At 36.3% G+C, this 17,458-nt stretch overlaps 2 protein-coding genes across 4 annotated transcripts; both read right to left on the reverse strand.

The window, feature by feature from the left end:
- Positions 1 to 1,350: 1,350 nt before the first annotated feature.
- On the reverse strand, positions 1,351 to 4,374 carry LOC107738212 (E3 ubiquitin/ISG15 ligase TRIM25-like). The gene is made up of 3 exons (XM_016549949.1): positions 3,793 to 4,374; positions 2,954 to 3,049; positions 1,351 to 1,926 (listed from the first exon to the last, which is right to left on the reverse strand). Exons 1-3 carry the CDS (start codon positions 4,372 to 4,374, stop codon positions 1,390 to 1,392), a joined length of 1,215 nt encoding a protein of 404 aa, XP_016405435.1. The 3' UTR covers positions 1,351 to 1,389.
- A 3,660-nt stretch (positions 4,375 to 8,034) lies between these two features.
- On the reverse strand, positions 8,035 to 12,379 carry LOC107738251 (myeloid-associated differentiation marker homolog). Of its 3 annotated transcripts, none has more exons than XM_016549971.1 (2): positions 12,312 to 12,379; positions 8,035 to 9,283 (listed from the first exon to the last, which is right to left on the reverse strand). In XM_016549971.1, exon 2 carries the CDS (start codon positions 9,187 to 9,189, stop codon positions 8,308 to 8,310), a length of 882 nt encoding a protein of 293 aa, XP_016405457.1. In that variant the 5' UTR covers positions 9,190 to 9,283; positions 12,312 to 12,379; the 3' UTR covers positions 8,035 to 8,307. The 3 variants fall into 3 exon arrangements, with proteins under 3 accessions (XP_016405457.1, XP_016405458.1, XP_016405459.1); XM_016549972.1 differs by having other exon boundaries at positions 8,035 to 9,279; positions 12,312 to 12,358; XM_016549973.1 differs by lacking the exon at positions 12,312 to 12,379 and adding an exon at positions 11,233 to 11,291 and having other exon boundaries at positions 8,035 to 9,279.
- Between the last annotated feature and the right edge of the window lie 5,079 nt (positions 12,380 to 17,458).

The raw sequence follows: 17,458 nt of genomic DNA on the forward strand, positions 1-17,458 counted from the left end.
GAATCACCTCAGTAACTATGTGAAAATATGTCTTGTGGGAATGTTGTGTTGTTTCCAAAATAAGCAGGACTGCATCTTGGTGCACTGCCAAATAGCAGCATATTTTAAGCCTGAACTGGTGCTGGTAGTGTAACATGGTTTGAACCCACATTGGGGAGGTTATAACCTATGTATGGACCCGGATCTGTTCCTCAAAGTTAGTCTCTCATGGTTATCCCAGACATAATTAATTCAGTCTATCAGTGCCCTCTCTTATGAGCTTAGATAAACTATTACATTACATTTACATGTTCATAGCACTTTTTTTTTTTAACTGTTCAATCACAAAGTCCTTCATCCAGACTCCTAACAGTGCCTTTCTCTGTAGTCCACTTATTTTGGCACTCAACGCAAAAATGATTAATTAAATGATTACAGTAATTTGTAAACAGTTTAGCTCATAGTTCACGTTTTTATTTCTGATCATCTGGTACTCCGCTGCACCTTCAGAGGAAAAGCAACAACAAAACTACTAGAGAACAGTAGGCTACGTATTTAATAGTTTTATTGTTGCTTTTCCTCTGAAGGCTTGGTTTTAACACTTTTAGCCACCAGAGGTCACTCTTTCTTTTATTTTGTCTTCACCATTTATTTGCGTACTTATACTGTTACAATATGGAGGACGAAACCTGCAAAAACAATAAATAAATAAATACACAAATAAATAAAACTAGATGTCATCAAATACCAAAGGAAAGACTTTTTAGGACGTGAAGAATGAGGTTGTCTCTTAAAGGCAAATATAATGGTAAACAATGTATTTTATTGTGATTGTTACAGTTTTTTTTTGTTTTTTTCAGAGCTGACAGAGAATAAAAAGTATAAAGGGCATTCACACAATATTAACCTCGAGGGACATTCCACAGACAGAAATAACAGCAATTGACTGTGTGTGTAGTTTAAATGGAAAGAGATTATCAAAGATATAAATGTGTCAGGATTGTTTGGCTAACTGAAAAAAAACACTATATATTATTAGAGATTTTATTTTTTTATTATTTACTAAAACTTAAACTGAAATAAAAATTCTGAAAAATGATGTAGACATAAAAACAACAAAAACTAATAAAAATGACGAAAACACACAACAAAGTTACTAAAACTTTAACTAAAATTAACATGAAAGCAGAGAATATAAAATAAAATCTAATTCAAAATATTAACAAAATCTTGTATCTCAGTGATACTAGAATAACAGTGGGAGAAGCAAACCCACTATAATTTTACAAATATTACTGTATTTCTTTATTCTTATTTCTTTACTAATGTATTGTATATTTTATATCTTATATCTTTAATCTTTTTCCCATTCTTTAATTACCAATGCCAAATGGGCCTACCCTTTTTCCCTTACTCCAACTGACACAACTTGACTGAGGCGTCATAGCATGAAAACTCAAAGCCAGGGTAGAGAGGCTGTGTGAATGTGGTGTGAACTCTGTGGAGGAGGGTCATTGAGTCATCAATGCTGTAAAACGCTAGTGTCCCGGCCCTATGATCCAGATAAATGCCTATCTTTGACGAGCCAGGCTCTGAGATCTTACTGACAATCCCATTGTGCCAGAAAGCATAACCTTTCCTGCAGCAGAACAAACTCCAGGATTTGTCATTGTGACCGAAGTGAGCTTCACTGCTTTCCCCTTTCCTGGCAATGTTTTTGTATGCGACTGCAATGTTTACTCCCATCCCACTCCATTCCACCTCCCAGTAGCTGCAGCCTGTCAGGCCCTCCGTGCCCAGCACCTGGCACCAGTAATCAAAGCGCTCCGGGTGGTCGGGACAGGACTGCACTCGGCTCCGAACGGCCACTTCTCTGTTTCCCTTGGACAAACTAAGGTCCTTGTGGGCTGTTAAAGGATTTAGTTGCAGCGGGCAGGAATCTGAGTAATGGATAGAGGATAAGAGATGAAGGAAGGATGTTTATTCATGGTCTATCATATTCATATCATATTCATCTTGAGCCATGATTAAATAAATACATATCAGCTGAGAACTTGAAGAACACTAACATCTACATTAACATTAAAAACTTTGGGTTCAGTAAGATTTATTTTTGGATAGAAGTTAATATTTTCATTCAGCAGGGATGGATGCATTTTGATCAAAATTGACAGTCTACTGACTGTAAGACTCTACATTGTTACATAAAAAAAATTAAGCAACATAACTGTTTTCATCACTGGTAAAATTAAAAAAATGTTTCTTGAGCATCAAATCAGAATATTAGAATAATTTCTGAAGGATCATGTGACACTGAAGACTCAAATAATGGCTGCTGAAAATTTAGTTTTGTCATCCCATAAAAAACTATAAATTTTAAAAGGTATTAAAATACAACAGTTCCTTTTAATTGTAAAAATATTTCCACAATATTTCTGTTTTACTGTATTTTTTTTATCAAACAAATGCAGCCCTGCATGGTGAGCATAAGAGACTCCTTTTAAAAACTTTTGAACAGTAATATTGTATAACAGTTAGTTTGTGACTTTTTCTGAAGGTTACATTGTTACACCAGTATGTGTTGACAAGTGAACGTCTTTATCGATTTGTTCAAAACATTCACATTCACAGATTCATTTAGAAATTAAATAAGTGACTGTCATCATGAGTGAATCATTTAATCATTCACTCAACCGACTCATTCAAACAGATTCATTCAGGGAACAAAACATTACTGTTGTTATAAGTGAATCATTTAATCATTCACTCGACCGACTCATTCAAACACAGATTCATTCAGGGAACAAAACACTACTAATAATATTAATCATGTATTAATAATTTATTATTATTAATAATATTTTAATACAAAATAAAGAATTGATCGATGCTTAATTTTCAGGTTAATTGTTTTTTGTTGTTTTTATTGTTTCATTAATTTCATTAAGTTCAAATCGTACTAGAAATGTCTTACTTTCAGGGCATCTACAGCCTGTTTAAGCTCCAGTAGGTCCTTCTCTTTAGCATGGATTTTGAGCTTGTATTTCTGGCGTGTCATGCCTAGTTCTTTCTGTGAAGAAACACAATAAAAACCGAAATGCTTTTTAACTACAATCATTCTGTGTAGAATTCATATAATGTGATTAATGTCACAAAATAGACACACTGCATTACGTTGCTCAGGATAGCCCTATATTCTATTCCACTGTTTATTTTTATGAGTTACATAAGAATAACCTTTGTCACTAACAAATTAGTTTATACACTTCATATATGAGGATATCTACCAGACTATTCAAAGTAGCTGACCACACAGTCAAAGCGAACAGACAAAGCCTCTCTCTGATTGGTTGATGGGGAAAGATTTCTATCTCTTAAAGGAAGCTCTCCTGAACATCCTTTTGTGTACGCAGGTTGAAATTTGTATGTGAAGCAGGAAACTGTTTTTGTAATATTATTCGAATGTTATAATGTTACACTTATTTACAGGTACTTTACCGTTTTTGGTTGGAAACACAAGCGTATTCCTCATCACATCAATTCAATGCCTCCTTTCTCTCACATTTCTTTTCCCAATTACTCTGTTGCACGAACTTTTCTGTATAATGAAAGCTGTTCATATTGAGGTGGAGTACACTTTGGAAAATGTGTTTTGCCTCAGTGGAAAATGACTTTGGCTACTGAAGGATTCTGAGAATACTGTAATTTACTGCATCTTCCATAGAAGTTAAGAACCATGAAAAAGTTCTTATTGAATAAAACCACTCAAACGATGCAAAGCAAAACAAGGAAAGATTTTTTTTTTTTTTTTACCTGTTTCTTTGTGCTTTCCACAGCTGCGGGTACTGTATCGTGACCTTTATGGTCATCCATCACACACAAAAGACATATGCATTGTTGATCAGTTCGACAATACATCTCCAAATATTTGTCATGATGAGGACAGATCTTCTCCTGCAGGTTCACGGAGGCTTCAATCAGCTTGTGTTTCTTCAAGGCAGGAGACTTGTAGTGTGCTTGAAGGTGGTTTTGACAGTAAGATGCCAAACAAACCAAACAACTCTTCACAGCTTTTTGCTTGATACTTGTACAGAAATCACAGGTCATATCACCTGGCATGCAGTTGTCGTAAATGTGAGAGTTGCCCAGAAGTTCCAGTTTCTTCAGCTTGTCCACCATATCTGCCAGAATGGTATTTCTGTTCAAAACAGGCCTAGGACTAAACGTCTGTCCGCACTGAGGACAGCTGAAGACCCCCAAATGATCATTTTTCTTCCAATAATCATTAATGCATTCCATGCAGTAGCTGTGCCCACATGGAATCGCCACTGGATCTTTCAGCAAATCCAGGCAAATAGAACAGCAAAACTCTTCTGAATCCAGGAGCCCTTCCATTTAGTTGTATTCTGTTGTAGGAAAATGTGTGAAATGATAATGGTTCTGTCACTGAGAAGCAGTTCCCAGTTTTGCATGGATGTCTCTGGGCCACACCCTTCAGTTCTTCCTATTTAGATGACCGATAGGTAAATGTGCCTGTCTGTTGCACTGAATAAAAATGCTGCACTGTAAGCTAAACAATATCTATATAAAATGAAGATAATTGAAACACCATTTAGGGTTCCTCAAATTGCCACACTGGATGAACACCTCAAGAGGAATTTTAAAACTTTAATTCAACAACCTTTTTTTCTTTGTAGAGCCAAGATTCTCATGGTCTTGGAAAAACCGCATGTCTAGACCTGGAAAAGTCATGTAAAAGAATAAAATCTTAAAATGCTATGGGCATTTTTTAAATAAATAACTCACATTTTTTTATAGATATTTAAAGCTATAAAATATTTTAGTGGGTACAAAAGTAAAATATACTTTCAAAAATTCCTAATCTTTATAAATAATGAATGATTGTAAAATTCATTGGTTAAAAGTTTAATAACACCTGCTCTAGATGTTTTTATTTCAGTGACTCTCAGTAGGTGGTGCCAAGTGACATTTTAAGTGAGCCATTGAATCATTCATTGAAGTGATTCGTTCAAAATACCTAATTTATTCACAAATGAAAAAGTGACCGGCTGCGTTCGAAATCGCATACTCTTTTGAGTAGGAACTTTTTTGAGTAAGTAATTACTTTGCGAGTATAGAGAATGTTCTATATAGTGGCTGCATCCGAAAATTGGAAAATGCTGCCTTCAGAGGACACATTTCAAGGTAGGAAGGCACCAAGGCATGTCTGAATCCAGCGTTAGCTTCACTTCCTGTCTCTTGAGAGGCCTTCATCTGGTTGATTTTTGAAGGCAGCATAGATGTATCCTACACCCATTCCGTGATGGTTGAGCAAAAAATAAAGATGGCATCTGAGTGTTGCGTTTGTGTGTAAATGTTTGTTTTTGACCAACTTTTTGCACTTTTGGTGTTATTTCTAGCGATACATCAGTATTATAGTAATTAAATGTTCGCTTAGTTATCATCAAAGCTCATTCTATTTTGTTGTAAGTCATTAAACTGTTACGCTGCTTCAGAAGCATGTCCGAATTCAGTTTCGTGAGGTGCCTTCGTGTGCAAACGTTGTCTGCAAAGTCATTGCCGGATAAGAGGCAATGGTAACGTGGTAAATGTAATCAGGACGTACTGCATTCACCATGTTGTCATTGTCACTTGACCTCCCAGCGTCAGTTGCATCATGTTACTGCCATTCATAAATCCTCTCCCATGACCTCATGGTATAGTAAAGTTTTGCCTACTCTTTTACGAGTACTGTGAATTCGGACATATTTCTTTTTTCACATACTGTTGTGCTGTTTTGGCAGCCACTGTCTTTATGAGCGGGTCTTTGAATCATTCATTGAATCCGTTCGTTTAAAATAGCTACTTCATTCACGAACAAAATAAGTGACTGTCTTTATGTGTGAGTCATTCAGTTAAACGAACCCCACACCCACCTTTCAAAGTCTTTCTCTTTTTATACTTTCATTCCCATAAGGCTTTCTGATATTCCTTGCTAATCAGACTCCTTTATCTTGAATAAAGTGTTACACTTAAATATCATTAAGTACATTAAAGATATCTGCCTTGTTCTGTTCTTTTAACCCTAGGGGGGTTATTATTGCTGCTCTCCCTGCTCATTCATGACAGGCTGCATGAGTTTTTTGCCCAGAACAGAACCATACCGCCAAACCAAACTTTATGCTAAGTATCTATCATTTTGACGATAGTGGTCCTGACAGAAACATAATTTGTCGTGTGTTGCTTGGAGATGTGCAAGGCCTGTGGCCATGTTTGTGTCTGTTTGTATTTTCAAAATTCTTCCATATGTTTGTACTGAGACTCTTATGAGACTGATTTCCGAAAAAATAGACAGCAAATGTAGATACTTCCCTGTAGTATTCTATACACTTTTTGTACATAAGCAGTTGATAAGATTATTATTTCTCCTATTTAATTTTAGGAAAAACACATCTGGCAAAGATGATTTAGAAATTCAGCATAATTCAACAATCCATCCAAGTCCCCTGAGCTCTGAAAGACTTCTGAGCAATTAAATGTTCCCCTGGGTGAGTGCATATACTGTATGTGAATGTTCTAGAATGTGATTCATTAGTTCAAGGCAGATGTTCTGTATCTTTTCACACAGGCGTAACTTTAAACAAAGAATGAGTAAATGGTAGGTAAGTCTGAATCACCATATACAATAGTAAATGGGGCAAGAGTGCAGATGCGCAGATATCACGCATGTTTCTTTTTCATGGCTTTATTCAGAGCTAGATTACACCTTCACACAACGCTGCGGTGTGTGCTGTTCTACTCTTAGTACAGAGGGACTTACACAAATGCTCTCTCGCTCTTTGATAACACAATGAAAACATTCTCATTCAAGCATCGAGGACTGTGTAACAGTCTGTGACAGGCACATGCAGATCCCAGAGACTTACAGCACAGCAAACAACATTTCATTTTCTTTCTTATCGTGAGGTGTTTGTGTAACTGCACTGCTGGTGTACAAGAGAACAGCAATGGTTTTTAAAGAGATTTGACAAGAAAAACATCTATAGCATTTGCATATACTTGGCAAATCCATGTTTACACATACAGCAATAATATCCTGTAAATATAAATCCAGTACAATGTGTATATTCAATATTCAATATCTTCAATGTTTCATGATATGTCCAAATATACATTTATATTTCCCTTCATCGTCAACGTGTCTTATGTGACAGAAGTTAGATTTTAAGAATAAATTTTGTACTATTCAGTCCACCATATAAATGGTTTTACATATATGCACCAAACAGCAGTGTTATGTACTGATACATATCAAGTATTACTTCACACATATTAAGTGCAACAGTTTTTATGATGCTGATTTCCTGAATGAACTGAAGGGTGTTATTGTGTTGATTGAAAGTTTGACATTCACTCATACTTACAAAGTTACAGTAACTAGTACAAAAATCCTTCATACAAATCAACATAACGCATAATGAGCAAAAATACTACAAAAAAGTAAAATAATATGTGAAACATGTAAAAACAGAAAAAAGAAGCCATTTTGTCAAACTTATGTTGAGCAAATTAAGGCAATTATATATACTTTTATATATACCGTTCAAACGTTTGGGGCCAGTTTGACCTTTTTAATACTTCTTTTAATAGTTAAATATTAACTTTTATTCTGCAATGATGCGATACATTGATAAAAAGTGACAGTAAACACTTTTACATTGTCACAAAAGATTTCCACTTCAAATAAATCCTGAAACAGTATCATGGTTTCCACAAAAATATTAGGCAACAAATATTTTTAATAAGCAATGTTTCTTGAGCACCAAATCGGCATATTAGAATGGTTTCGAAAGGATCATGTGACTGGAGTAATAGTTGCTGAAATTTCAGCTTTGCCATCATGGAAATAAATGACATTTTAAAAATATATTAAAATAGCAAACAGCTATTTAACATTTTGATGATATTTCACAATATTACTGTTTTCACCCTAAGACTTCTTTCAAAAACCTAAAAAATCTTACCGACTCCAAACTTTTGACCGGTAGTGTATATATAAATATTCTTTTTTATTGCATTCTTTTTTTAACATATATAAATAATTTTGTCCATTTGTTACATTTTACACTGTTGTGTAACCTTTTCAAAGTCTAACTTTTTGTACACATGATTGCTAAACAGGCATGACAAAAATATAGCTAACAGTGAATATAGTTTATGACCTATCATTTCAACATCGCTACTCTCTAACCCACTTCCCTCTTTCTGCCTTCTATTGTTTTGCCTTCCTCTTGTGTTACTCTGTCTTTTTAATTCCCGCTAAACCCCTTAAACAGTAACAAACACCAGCCTGGCTGAGTAGATGAGATCAGCCAGATAAAGAATGAAGTTGAGAGCGCTGAGGACCGAGATGGCCAGCAGCTTGTCCCACGGGCACAGGCCAATGCTGGAGCCACAGCTGTTGGGTCTGTGGCTCTGGCCTCCGTGCTTATTGTCGAACTTATAAATGGGCCAGATGATGGTGGCAGACAAATACAAGCCCACAGCTAGGAGGGCGTATGTGGACAGGAAGCGGTCGAAGGAGAAGGGCAGGCAACCTGTGCACTCTCCTACGCACATCACGATAACGGTTGCCGACAAGATGAAGCAGATGCAGTACACGGCCAGGCACCACTTGGTCGCTGCATTCTGGTTATACGATATGGGCTCGCTAATGAAGACGAATATGATGCAGGCGACGAAGGTCTCGCACACCTTTAGCAGCCCTGGTGCCAGGGCCATGTAGCCGGCTACTTCTCCTGGACGAGCCTTACTCAGACTCACCTCGCTTAAGTACGCGATGGTGGCGAGGCAAGAAAATACGGTAGACACAATGCGGCAGTTGATCATCTCGCTGCGACCAGCGTAGCCCTTTAGGAAGTACAGGGGGAATATGATCGAGGCGGATAGGCAGAGGAGGGAGGCGTAGCAGGCGAACGTGATCGGAAAGTTCTTCCATGAGACCGGGGCGCGAGTCTGCAGGCCAAACATTTCCACTAAGATTATCAGAAGAGTTCCAACAAAACTAAAACTCCAGCAGAACACGCACCAGTCACCCGTGCCGTGGGTTAGACTCGCTCCATAAAGAGCTACGCTGAACGCTACACAGGCGAAAACCATGGCAGCCACACGGGCCCACAGGAGAGGCGAGGAACGCAACACCACCGGCATGATGGGCTCACAAAAGAAGATTTACAGAGCAATTAATGTCAGCTGTGAGTAACAGGTATAGATGTCCACTTCTATTAGGGGGCTTCTTGGCTGTCTAGGAGTAAATGAAAAAAAGGTAATCAGTCAGTGGTAAGAAAGAATTTTTTACACTTATATAATATGAATAAAACATCTCATAATTTTTTTTTTACAGATTAAAGGAATAGTTGACTCAAAAACGACAACTCTGTCATTACTTATTCAGACTCTTGTTGTCACAAACCTGTATGAGTTACTTTCTTCTTTGGAACACAATTGTATTTTGGCAAATATCTGTATGTGTGTGTGTGTGTGTGTGTGTGTGTGTGTGTTTTCCATGCAATGATGTTTTGGACCCCATTGATTTACATTGTATGGACAACAAAACAAAATTAAGGGGAAAAAAATGAAACCTGGAATACACTACTCAAATTTTGCCCAGATTTTTGCCCTGATTTGCAGTCTGGACATGTTGACACTAATTGACAAAAGTCACAGCCAGTTTGCAGATTTTGGGCAGACAGAGTTGTTAGATTTAGCAGAAAATCACATAGTGAATGAAGGGCACTATATGCTTCAGACTTTTTAGCTTCAGACTTTGATTCCATCAGGGCAGAGGATACAAAATAAGTTTCATAATTTGTGCCAATTTTAGCTGAACTGTTCTAAAATTGGCTCAAAATCTCAAATAAATAAATAAATATATATATATATATATATATTTTTTTAGCTTCAGATTATGATTCTATGCAGTTGGCGCATACCAAACATGTTTGATATTTTGAGCTGATTTTAGAACACATATTGTTTTCATTTGTTGTGCATCTCCTAGCAACCTGGCACATGTTTCTATGTGAGTTTGTTGTTCTCAGAACAAACTGAAAGTCTAGTGTGTGATCCTCGATTGTTTATGTCCATTTTTTTTAGTAATCATTTACAAGTTTATAACATCTAGTGTTTTAAAATCCCTTCAGATTATAAAAGTCATGAGTGCATGTATCATACAGGTTTGCAACAAAATGAGTTTGAGTAAATGATGACAGATGTGTCATTTTTGGGTAACCGGTCACTTTAATATCAAGGCAGAGTGAGGTTGTTTACGGAGTAATATATGCAGAAGTTAATCTGTGATGACAATAATTTCATTTTGGTCACATGGGTAGTTAAAATTCCTCACAATGTCCAACTGAAACTTGTAGAATAATAAGCCATATAGTCATGCAAATCAAAATGGTCACATACTGAATAAATTTGTACTCTACAACAAAACGTCTCTGAGTGTCTTTCGGGATTCCAGACTGGGAGTCAGTGAAATTATCTCTGTAATGTATTCGAGCTATTTAGACAAATGCGGCACAAGCAAGACCTTTACTCAACCCTACAGTCCATCTGTCATCAACCTCTGTAGGAGGAACCAGATAGGCTAACAATTGGAGCATTGAGACCCTCTCCCAGCCCTCCTACACAGTTCTGTAACAGCCAGGAATACCTCCTTCATCTTGTCGGAGAGGTTCAAGTAAACAATGGAGGCATGCGTGTTTACATTTTCGGGTTAAGTAGATGGAAAAGAACATGGTTAGGAAATAGGGACAAAAAGCATTAAATAAGTGGAAAAAGAAGCAAGATGCCAGGCAGACAGCCAAGGGGTTTGAAAAAGGGTTTCGCCTCACGACGAGCCATATTTTAAACACAGGCCGGAATAGTATAGATGTGAGTCATTTATCCCTCGCTCCCCCGTTTTTTTCCAGCTCTGCCTCTCTTACACTCTTTCTCTGCCTAGTGTCAGATTTTCCAACTTGCTGATCTATTCCAAATGTGCTGCATCCCATCAAATTGCAGAAAGAGAGGGATGTTTTCCACACTGAATTCCCCCAACCTCTCTTTCCTCACTTGCTGTTCTACCCCACACCCACCTTTCAAAGCCTTTCTCTTTTTATACTTTCATTCCCATTCTGAATTGGTTAGGCTACTAAAGAAACAGTATACTAAGTGGTAGGAAACTCCTTGCTTTTGTCATCCACTCACAGCTGTTTAACATGAGATGAAATGTTGCTGAATTCAATGCAATATACGAATACTCATCTTCTCCTTATGCAACAGAAGTTGCCCATGTCAAGGAAAAAAATCTGAAAATAGACCCAAGTAAACACATGTATGAGAAAACAGGACATGACATGAGGTTGGAAAGCTGGAGACAGAGTTGGAGGTCACGCGGATGTCTGAGACATGAGACATAACTCGATTTTCTCCCTTAATCTGGGTACAGTGCAGTTACTTTTCTGTGCAGAAAAAAAAACAACCTCTGTGAAATCATTTTACCTGGTGCGCTAAGAATAAAGAAAGGTACCCTTTATTGACTGCCAACACATTTTTTTGGTGAAAAAATTCACTTTGTGTATCAGAAACTAAGTTTGGTCTTATGTAAAAGACCAGAATGGAAACATAAATACTAGCCTAAACTGATCTTAAAAGGAAAACATAAAATTAAATTTGTTTAATGTATGATGGAAGCATGAAATGTAAACAATTTGTATCAAATTAACTGATCAACTAAATGTGAAACAGCTAAAACGACAGAACGTGAAAATGACATTTAGCTCGATATGAGATCACCATCCTAACAGACACTGGCTGCTGTAGTGGGCGTGCCTCTCCACGTGCCGCACCCATAATACAGTACAAAGTTCTCTTTCAAATAATAAAAAAGAACGCATATTGAAATAAAACGTTCTTAGTAGTTCTTACTAATGTCTTAGTAAATTCTTAGATTTCTGTCTCAGTCATTATTCCAGACGCAATATATTTTTTTTTACACAAGCGCATCACGTGACGGGTGCAAATGTAATATAAATATTTTACATTTTATTTCATTTTTATCTGTCAGATTGATCGCTACGGATACACACTATGCCAAAGTGAAAGTTTGAACTAATTAGATCAAATAATTTTATCGCTATCAGAATACAGAACGCTATTAAAACAATCTGTAGTTATATAAAGAACGTGTGTGAGTATTCAAAGGTAAATATAACGGTGCTGGATGCTAGACGCGTCTGCTTTTAAAAAGATGAAAATATATAAACTATTCTCTGCCTATTTCTTACCGGCTTGTCCCGTTATCTTTCTCTCGACGTGGTCAGTCTGAAACAAGTAGGCGCGGTCTTGGATCTGACTTTTCATCAGTCAGGACACTTTAACCCAAGTTTATGAGGGATACCCTCCACCCACCCCCCAATCCGCCCATTACATGCCAAATTAGGTAATATGTTCTCTCTCTCTCTCTCTCTCTCACTCTCTTTTCTGCTCTTTCTTCAGCCCTCATAAACTGCAATTGCTCCTCACAAGAATTTCCGAGCATGAATTTGCATTCTCATTCATACAGTTACTGAATTCAGTCACCGCCAAAGAAAAAGACCCAGAGAGTGTATTCAGTAGGCTATAGTGTCTTTTACTGTTTTATTGACTAAACTTAGCTAACTGAATTAACTAAAAATAAACTAAAATTCACCATTACCTTTTACATTCTATCCCAGTAGACTATAACCTACCTGATCAGTATGACCCATTTAAACAGTCGTCTTTGAAATTATGGCACATCTTCTCAGGCATTAAAGTGTCTGGATATATTACTGTTGTAATGCATGCTGAAAATGAATGTCATGCAGGAAATATCAGTAAGCGCTGCGAATAGCTTGTGAGAGGAAAGACTATATAGGCCTAGCTCACAAACCCTAACAGGTTAAACCTAAGGTTGTATATTTATAACGAGGGTACGTAAACCTGAAAGTTAGGTCAATATACATAGTAAAGATTAAAGCATCTTTTACCTCCTATAAAATGTCTTAAAGAAAACTAGTGGTGCAAATATACTGGTAAAAAGTTAAGAGAGTTAAACAACTCTAATTTGGCCATGTCCGGCCTCTTGGTTGTGTAACTATTGTTATTTTACATCATGAAGCACTACAAGTATCTCAAGTGGATGCTGGTCAGGAGAAGACAGAAACTTTTAAAAAGAGACTTTCAGAGAGATGTCAGCGTATTATGTATTTATTTTTATTATTGTGAGTTCAGTACAAGCTGGATATAAGTGTTACATTCACTTAATAGCCACAGTTAACAGTATTTTTAAAAAATTATATTGTTCTTTAACGCAAGCCATTTGTCACCCATGTCAAAGAGAGATTTGTCAAGATAATATCATTCAAGATAATGTCTTGAAATAAATTAATGTCTCAATAAGGGTTCATAGGGTGATATAGTGAAATCCCAACATTTTATACCACCAGAAAGAGCTCTAGTCAAAAGTGCACCTTATGTTATCATACAATAATATCTACCTCTTGGTATTTATTTCTGTTGCTAGGATGCAAGAGCATGTTACTATGGAAACCAGCTGTTTGTAGTTAGAGTGATGTAGACTCGGAGCACATGTCCGCTCACTGCAGAGAACTGCTGCAAAAAAGCGGAAACAGTGATTCCTAGGCCTGTCGCAATAATCAATATATCGACTTATCGCGCAATATATGTACATGACCTCAATCATTTTTGGTGACGCAATATATCGCCCATTATATTTACTTAAAAATTAATGTCACCATGTTTTGTACATTCCACTTGTGCCTGTGTCTTTTGCAGCTTCTCGTACATAACGTGGTGTAGTCATGAGGTGCTAGTTCAAATTTAAAAAATGCTTCTACAAAAAAATTTTCATCTGCAGACATGGTCTTGTTTAGTTTAGTTTAGTTTAGTTTTATTGATTTATATAGCACATTTAATAACGACAGTGTCGACCAAAGTTGGGTCAAAAATAACACCCAAATTCCGAGCACAAGTGCCTATATAGGACTCAAAGTTTTAGAAAGGATGGAAGCACATTCAGGCCGTCCAAAGACCAACACTTCTGTCTTAGAATAATTTAGCTGTAAAAAAATTTCCGCCATCCAAGTTTTAACTTCACTCACACAATCAATCAAAGACTGGAGAGATATATTGTCATCTGGTTGCATTGGAAGATAAAGCTGTATATCATCTGCATAAAGATGGTATGAGATCTGATACTTACAGACAACCTTACCTGAAAATTCAGAATTACGAGATGTCAGTTCGCAGTTGTAAGATATAATCTTGGATTTCTTAAAAAAAAAAAGAGAGAATTGTGAGTTAATAAATCCCAACTGCAAGATAAAAACTCGCAATTCTGGGGGAAAAAAGTCTGAATTTTGAGATATAACCTCACAACTGTGAGATAAAGGTCATATTATTGAGATAAAGGTCACAATTACCTTTTTTAGATTTGTATTCCATACCAAGCAGTGCCACTATAACAATAAATTAGTGTTGGTAGATTTGAGATTATTGTGTTTATGACTGTTAGAGGTTACCATAGGTGTTATTCTCACATATGACTTTGAAGTGAATCTTTTGATGAGGGGAAAGCTCAGATGTTTAAATGTCAGCCCTCCCTCCTTATGGGTGTGTGTATCTGTGCATGCATGAGTTTTGTGTTAATAAGACACAGTACCATAACAGCACAATGGCAATCAGAGAGAACAACCAGAATGTCATTTTACAAGAGTGGTGTCCATGCAAACAAACATATCACCAACAATGCTAGAGTGTTGCAGGTAGATGCCAGTCATTGCTAGGCAGTTGCTAAGGTGTTTAGGATGTTGCGTGAAATAAGAGAACAAAAGGATGTCTTTATTGTAGTGGTAAACCATGGTGGTTTATTACAGTGGACAGAATGTTCATGAATATTGGCACATAGTGATGGAGTATAAGGAGATATAAATTGTGAAGCTTCCCGCATTTAGGCAGGATGTAGATCTAAGTTGTCATAGTAACCATTTCCTGTGTCAGTGAGCCAGCCACAATGTGGCTACGGACTCCTGGTGACTTTTTATTGTCGTGGTAAACAGACAGAGAGATAGAAAGAGAGATAGATAGGTGCAGGTCTTTTAACAACCTGTCACTTTCCAAAATCAGTGTGTGCGTGCAAGTCTGAATGTCTGAGATGCAGATCATAGTGGTGTTCCCTCGACTTCACATGCTCTATGATCTTTTTTTAAACTGAAAAACAACAGTTGAATGACCTCTTCATTTATCCATAAATCATCATCTTTCATGTTAGCTTTGCAGCCAATTAACCATAATTCAAACAAACATAATTCTGCATCTTTCATCCGAGACTGAGGCCTCGCAGATGTGCTCCAGCCTTCGGCTCAACAGCTTAGCATATACCAAATGCCTTTGTATCCTTTCATGTTGTTCATAACGTCTCTGTAATATTGGAGTGACACCTGTGAAAATAACAAGTCACATTTAAGCTATGGCATGTGTTTTATGGGTAACTTAAAGTCCTGATGAAACAGAAGAAGTGAAAGATATTTTCTTCTATATTGTGATGTACATCTGAGTGTAATGGATTATCAAAATAGAAACAAATGCAGGGTGGTGACTTGGTTCTGTTCATCAGCTGTTGATTGGATTTTGAGATGTCCACGTTGGATTCAAAAGAGAATGCAAGCTTGCAGTTGATTGTGAAGGGCCGGAGTTTAAGCAGAGTAAAGGATTGGAGAAATCCGGCATACGTCACCAGAGAAAAGTCTGTAGTTTCAACAGATAAATGGGTCATAACCTTTTCATTAAAAATCATGAGGTCAAAAAAAATTATTGGATGAATCGTTCACATTAATATCAATAACATGCATTTAGAAAATAAATAGGGTGAATTTTCATTTCATGTAATTTTGCCCAAAAAATATGGTTTGTAGTAATGCACTTGCAAATTAGATTTTTTTTTTTTGTCAAAATATTACTTAAGCTTACATTTTTTGTTAAAGCACTTAAAATTAATTTTTCCATAAAAAAGGTGTTTGGTCTGTAAAGTTGTCTAACTCCATTTTCACTAGATGAATGAACTTCTGATTAAGGTGGCATCCCACTAGCCATCTGGAAACTATTTGATTTTACGGTAACACTTTAGATTAGGGAACACTATTCACAATTAACTAGTTGCTAATTAGTTTATCAGTACTTATAAAGCACATATTAATGCCTTATTCTGTATAACCACATTTTAGAAATCTACACTCTCAGAAAAAAAGGTACAAAAGTTGTCACTGGGGCAGTACCTTTTCAAAAGGCACACCTTTGAACCTAAAGAGGCCATATTGGTACCTTAAAGGTACTTATTAGTACCTAAAGTGTACATATTAGTACCTAAAAGGTTCAAAAGTGTACCTTTTGAAAAGGATTTATGTGCTTTAAGGATTTAGTGCATTTATGATAGACTTTTAATTGTAGTTTTATATCATCCAAAGCCTCATTATGAGAGTTATTTTTTATGTTAGTATGTCCAAGAGACAGTACTGATGTATGGAGATGAATTATACAGTATATGGTGATGCTGTACATCACAATATTTTATTATTAAAATGAATGACCTATGATGGAACACCATAGGAGGTGAAAAATTGGATGTGACTTTACACAAACAAAGTTAAGTGATTTTGTTTAGCTAGTTACATGCCAACATGTATAATGAAAGTTTTGTGGCTATACTCAAAATTGTATGTATTTTAACATTTATTTAATTATTTAACATTATTCCAGATAAAACAATAATTAATTTTCTTTTGCACTGCCTCTATGGCTCATGTAATATATTTATAATGCTTTAAGTATTAATAAGGAGTGAGACGTGTTTGCTGTTTAGTATGTTTTTTTTTAAATTATCCGTAATCCAAATTTTGACTTCACTCACACAGTCAACCAGAGACTGGAGAGATATGTTCTTTTAATCTGGTTACATTGGAAGATAAAGCTGTATATCATCTGCATAAAGATGGTATGAGATCTGATACTTACGAAAAATCATAGCTAAAGGAAGAAGATAAAGGGAAAACAAAACAGGGCCTAAAATGGAACCCTGTGGTACCCCACATGTACATGCAGCATTAACAGAGGTAAAATTCTCAATAGCTACAGAGAAAGATCTCCCCTTAAGATTGGATGTGAACCAGTTTAATGCTGTTTAGGGATCTGTCACTGTGCCTTTGTGTATACGGAGATCTGACTGCTAAGTATTGATTGTGTTTTTCAGCAATAGTGTGCACCCTTAATTTACAGAGAAAAGAAGGTCAGAGAAAAAAATGTAGATGGAAAAAAAGTTTCTTGTGCATTTTTCTTTTTTTCTACTTGTTACTTTGCACTTTTTGTTTATCTTTGTACTAAAATGTTTATTTACTAT

Source organism: Sinocyclocheilus rhinocerous, unplaced genomic scaffold (assembly GCF_001515625.1).
Source record: "Sinocyclocheilus rhinocerous isolate Xijiao unplaced genomic scaffold, SAMN03320098_v1.1 scaffold254, whole genome shotgun sequence".
In the NCBI taxonomy this organism is placed as follows: Eukaryota; Metazoa; Chordata; class Actinopteri; order Cypriniformes; family Cyprinidae; genus Sinocyclocheilus; species Sinocyclocheilus rhinocerous.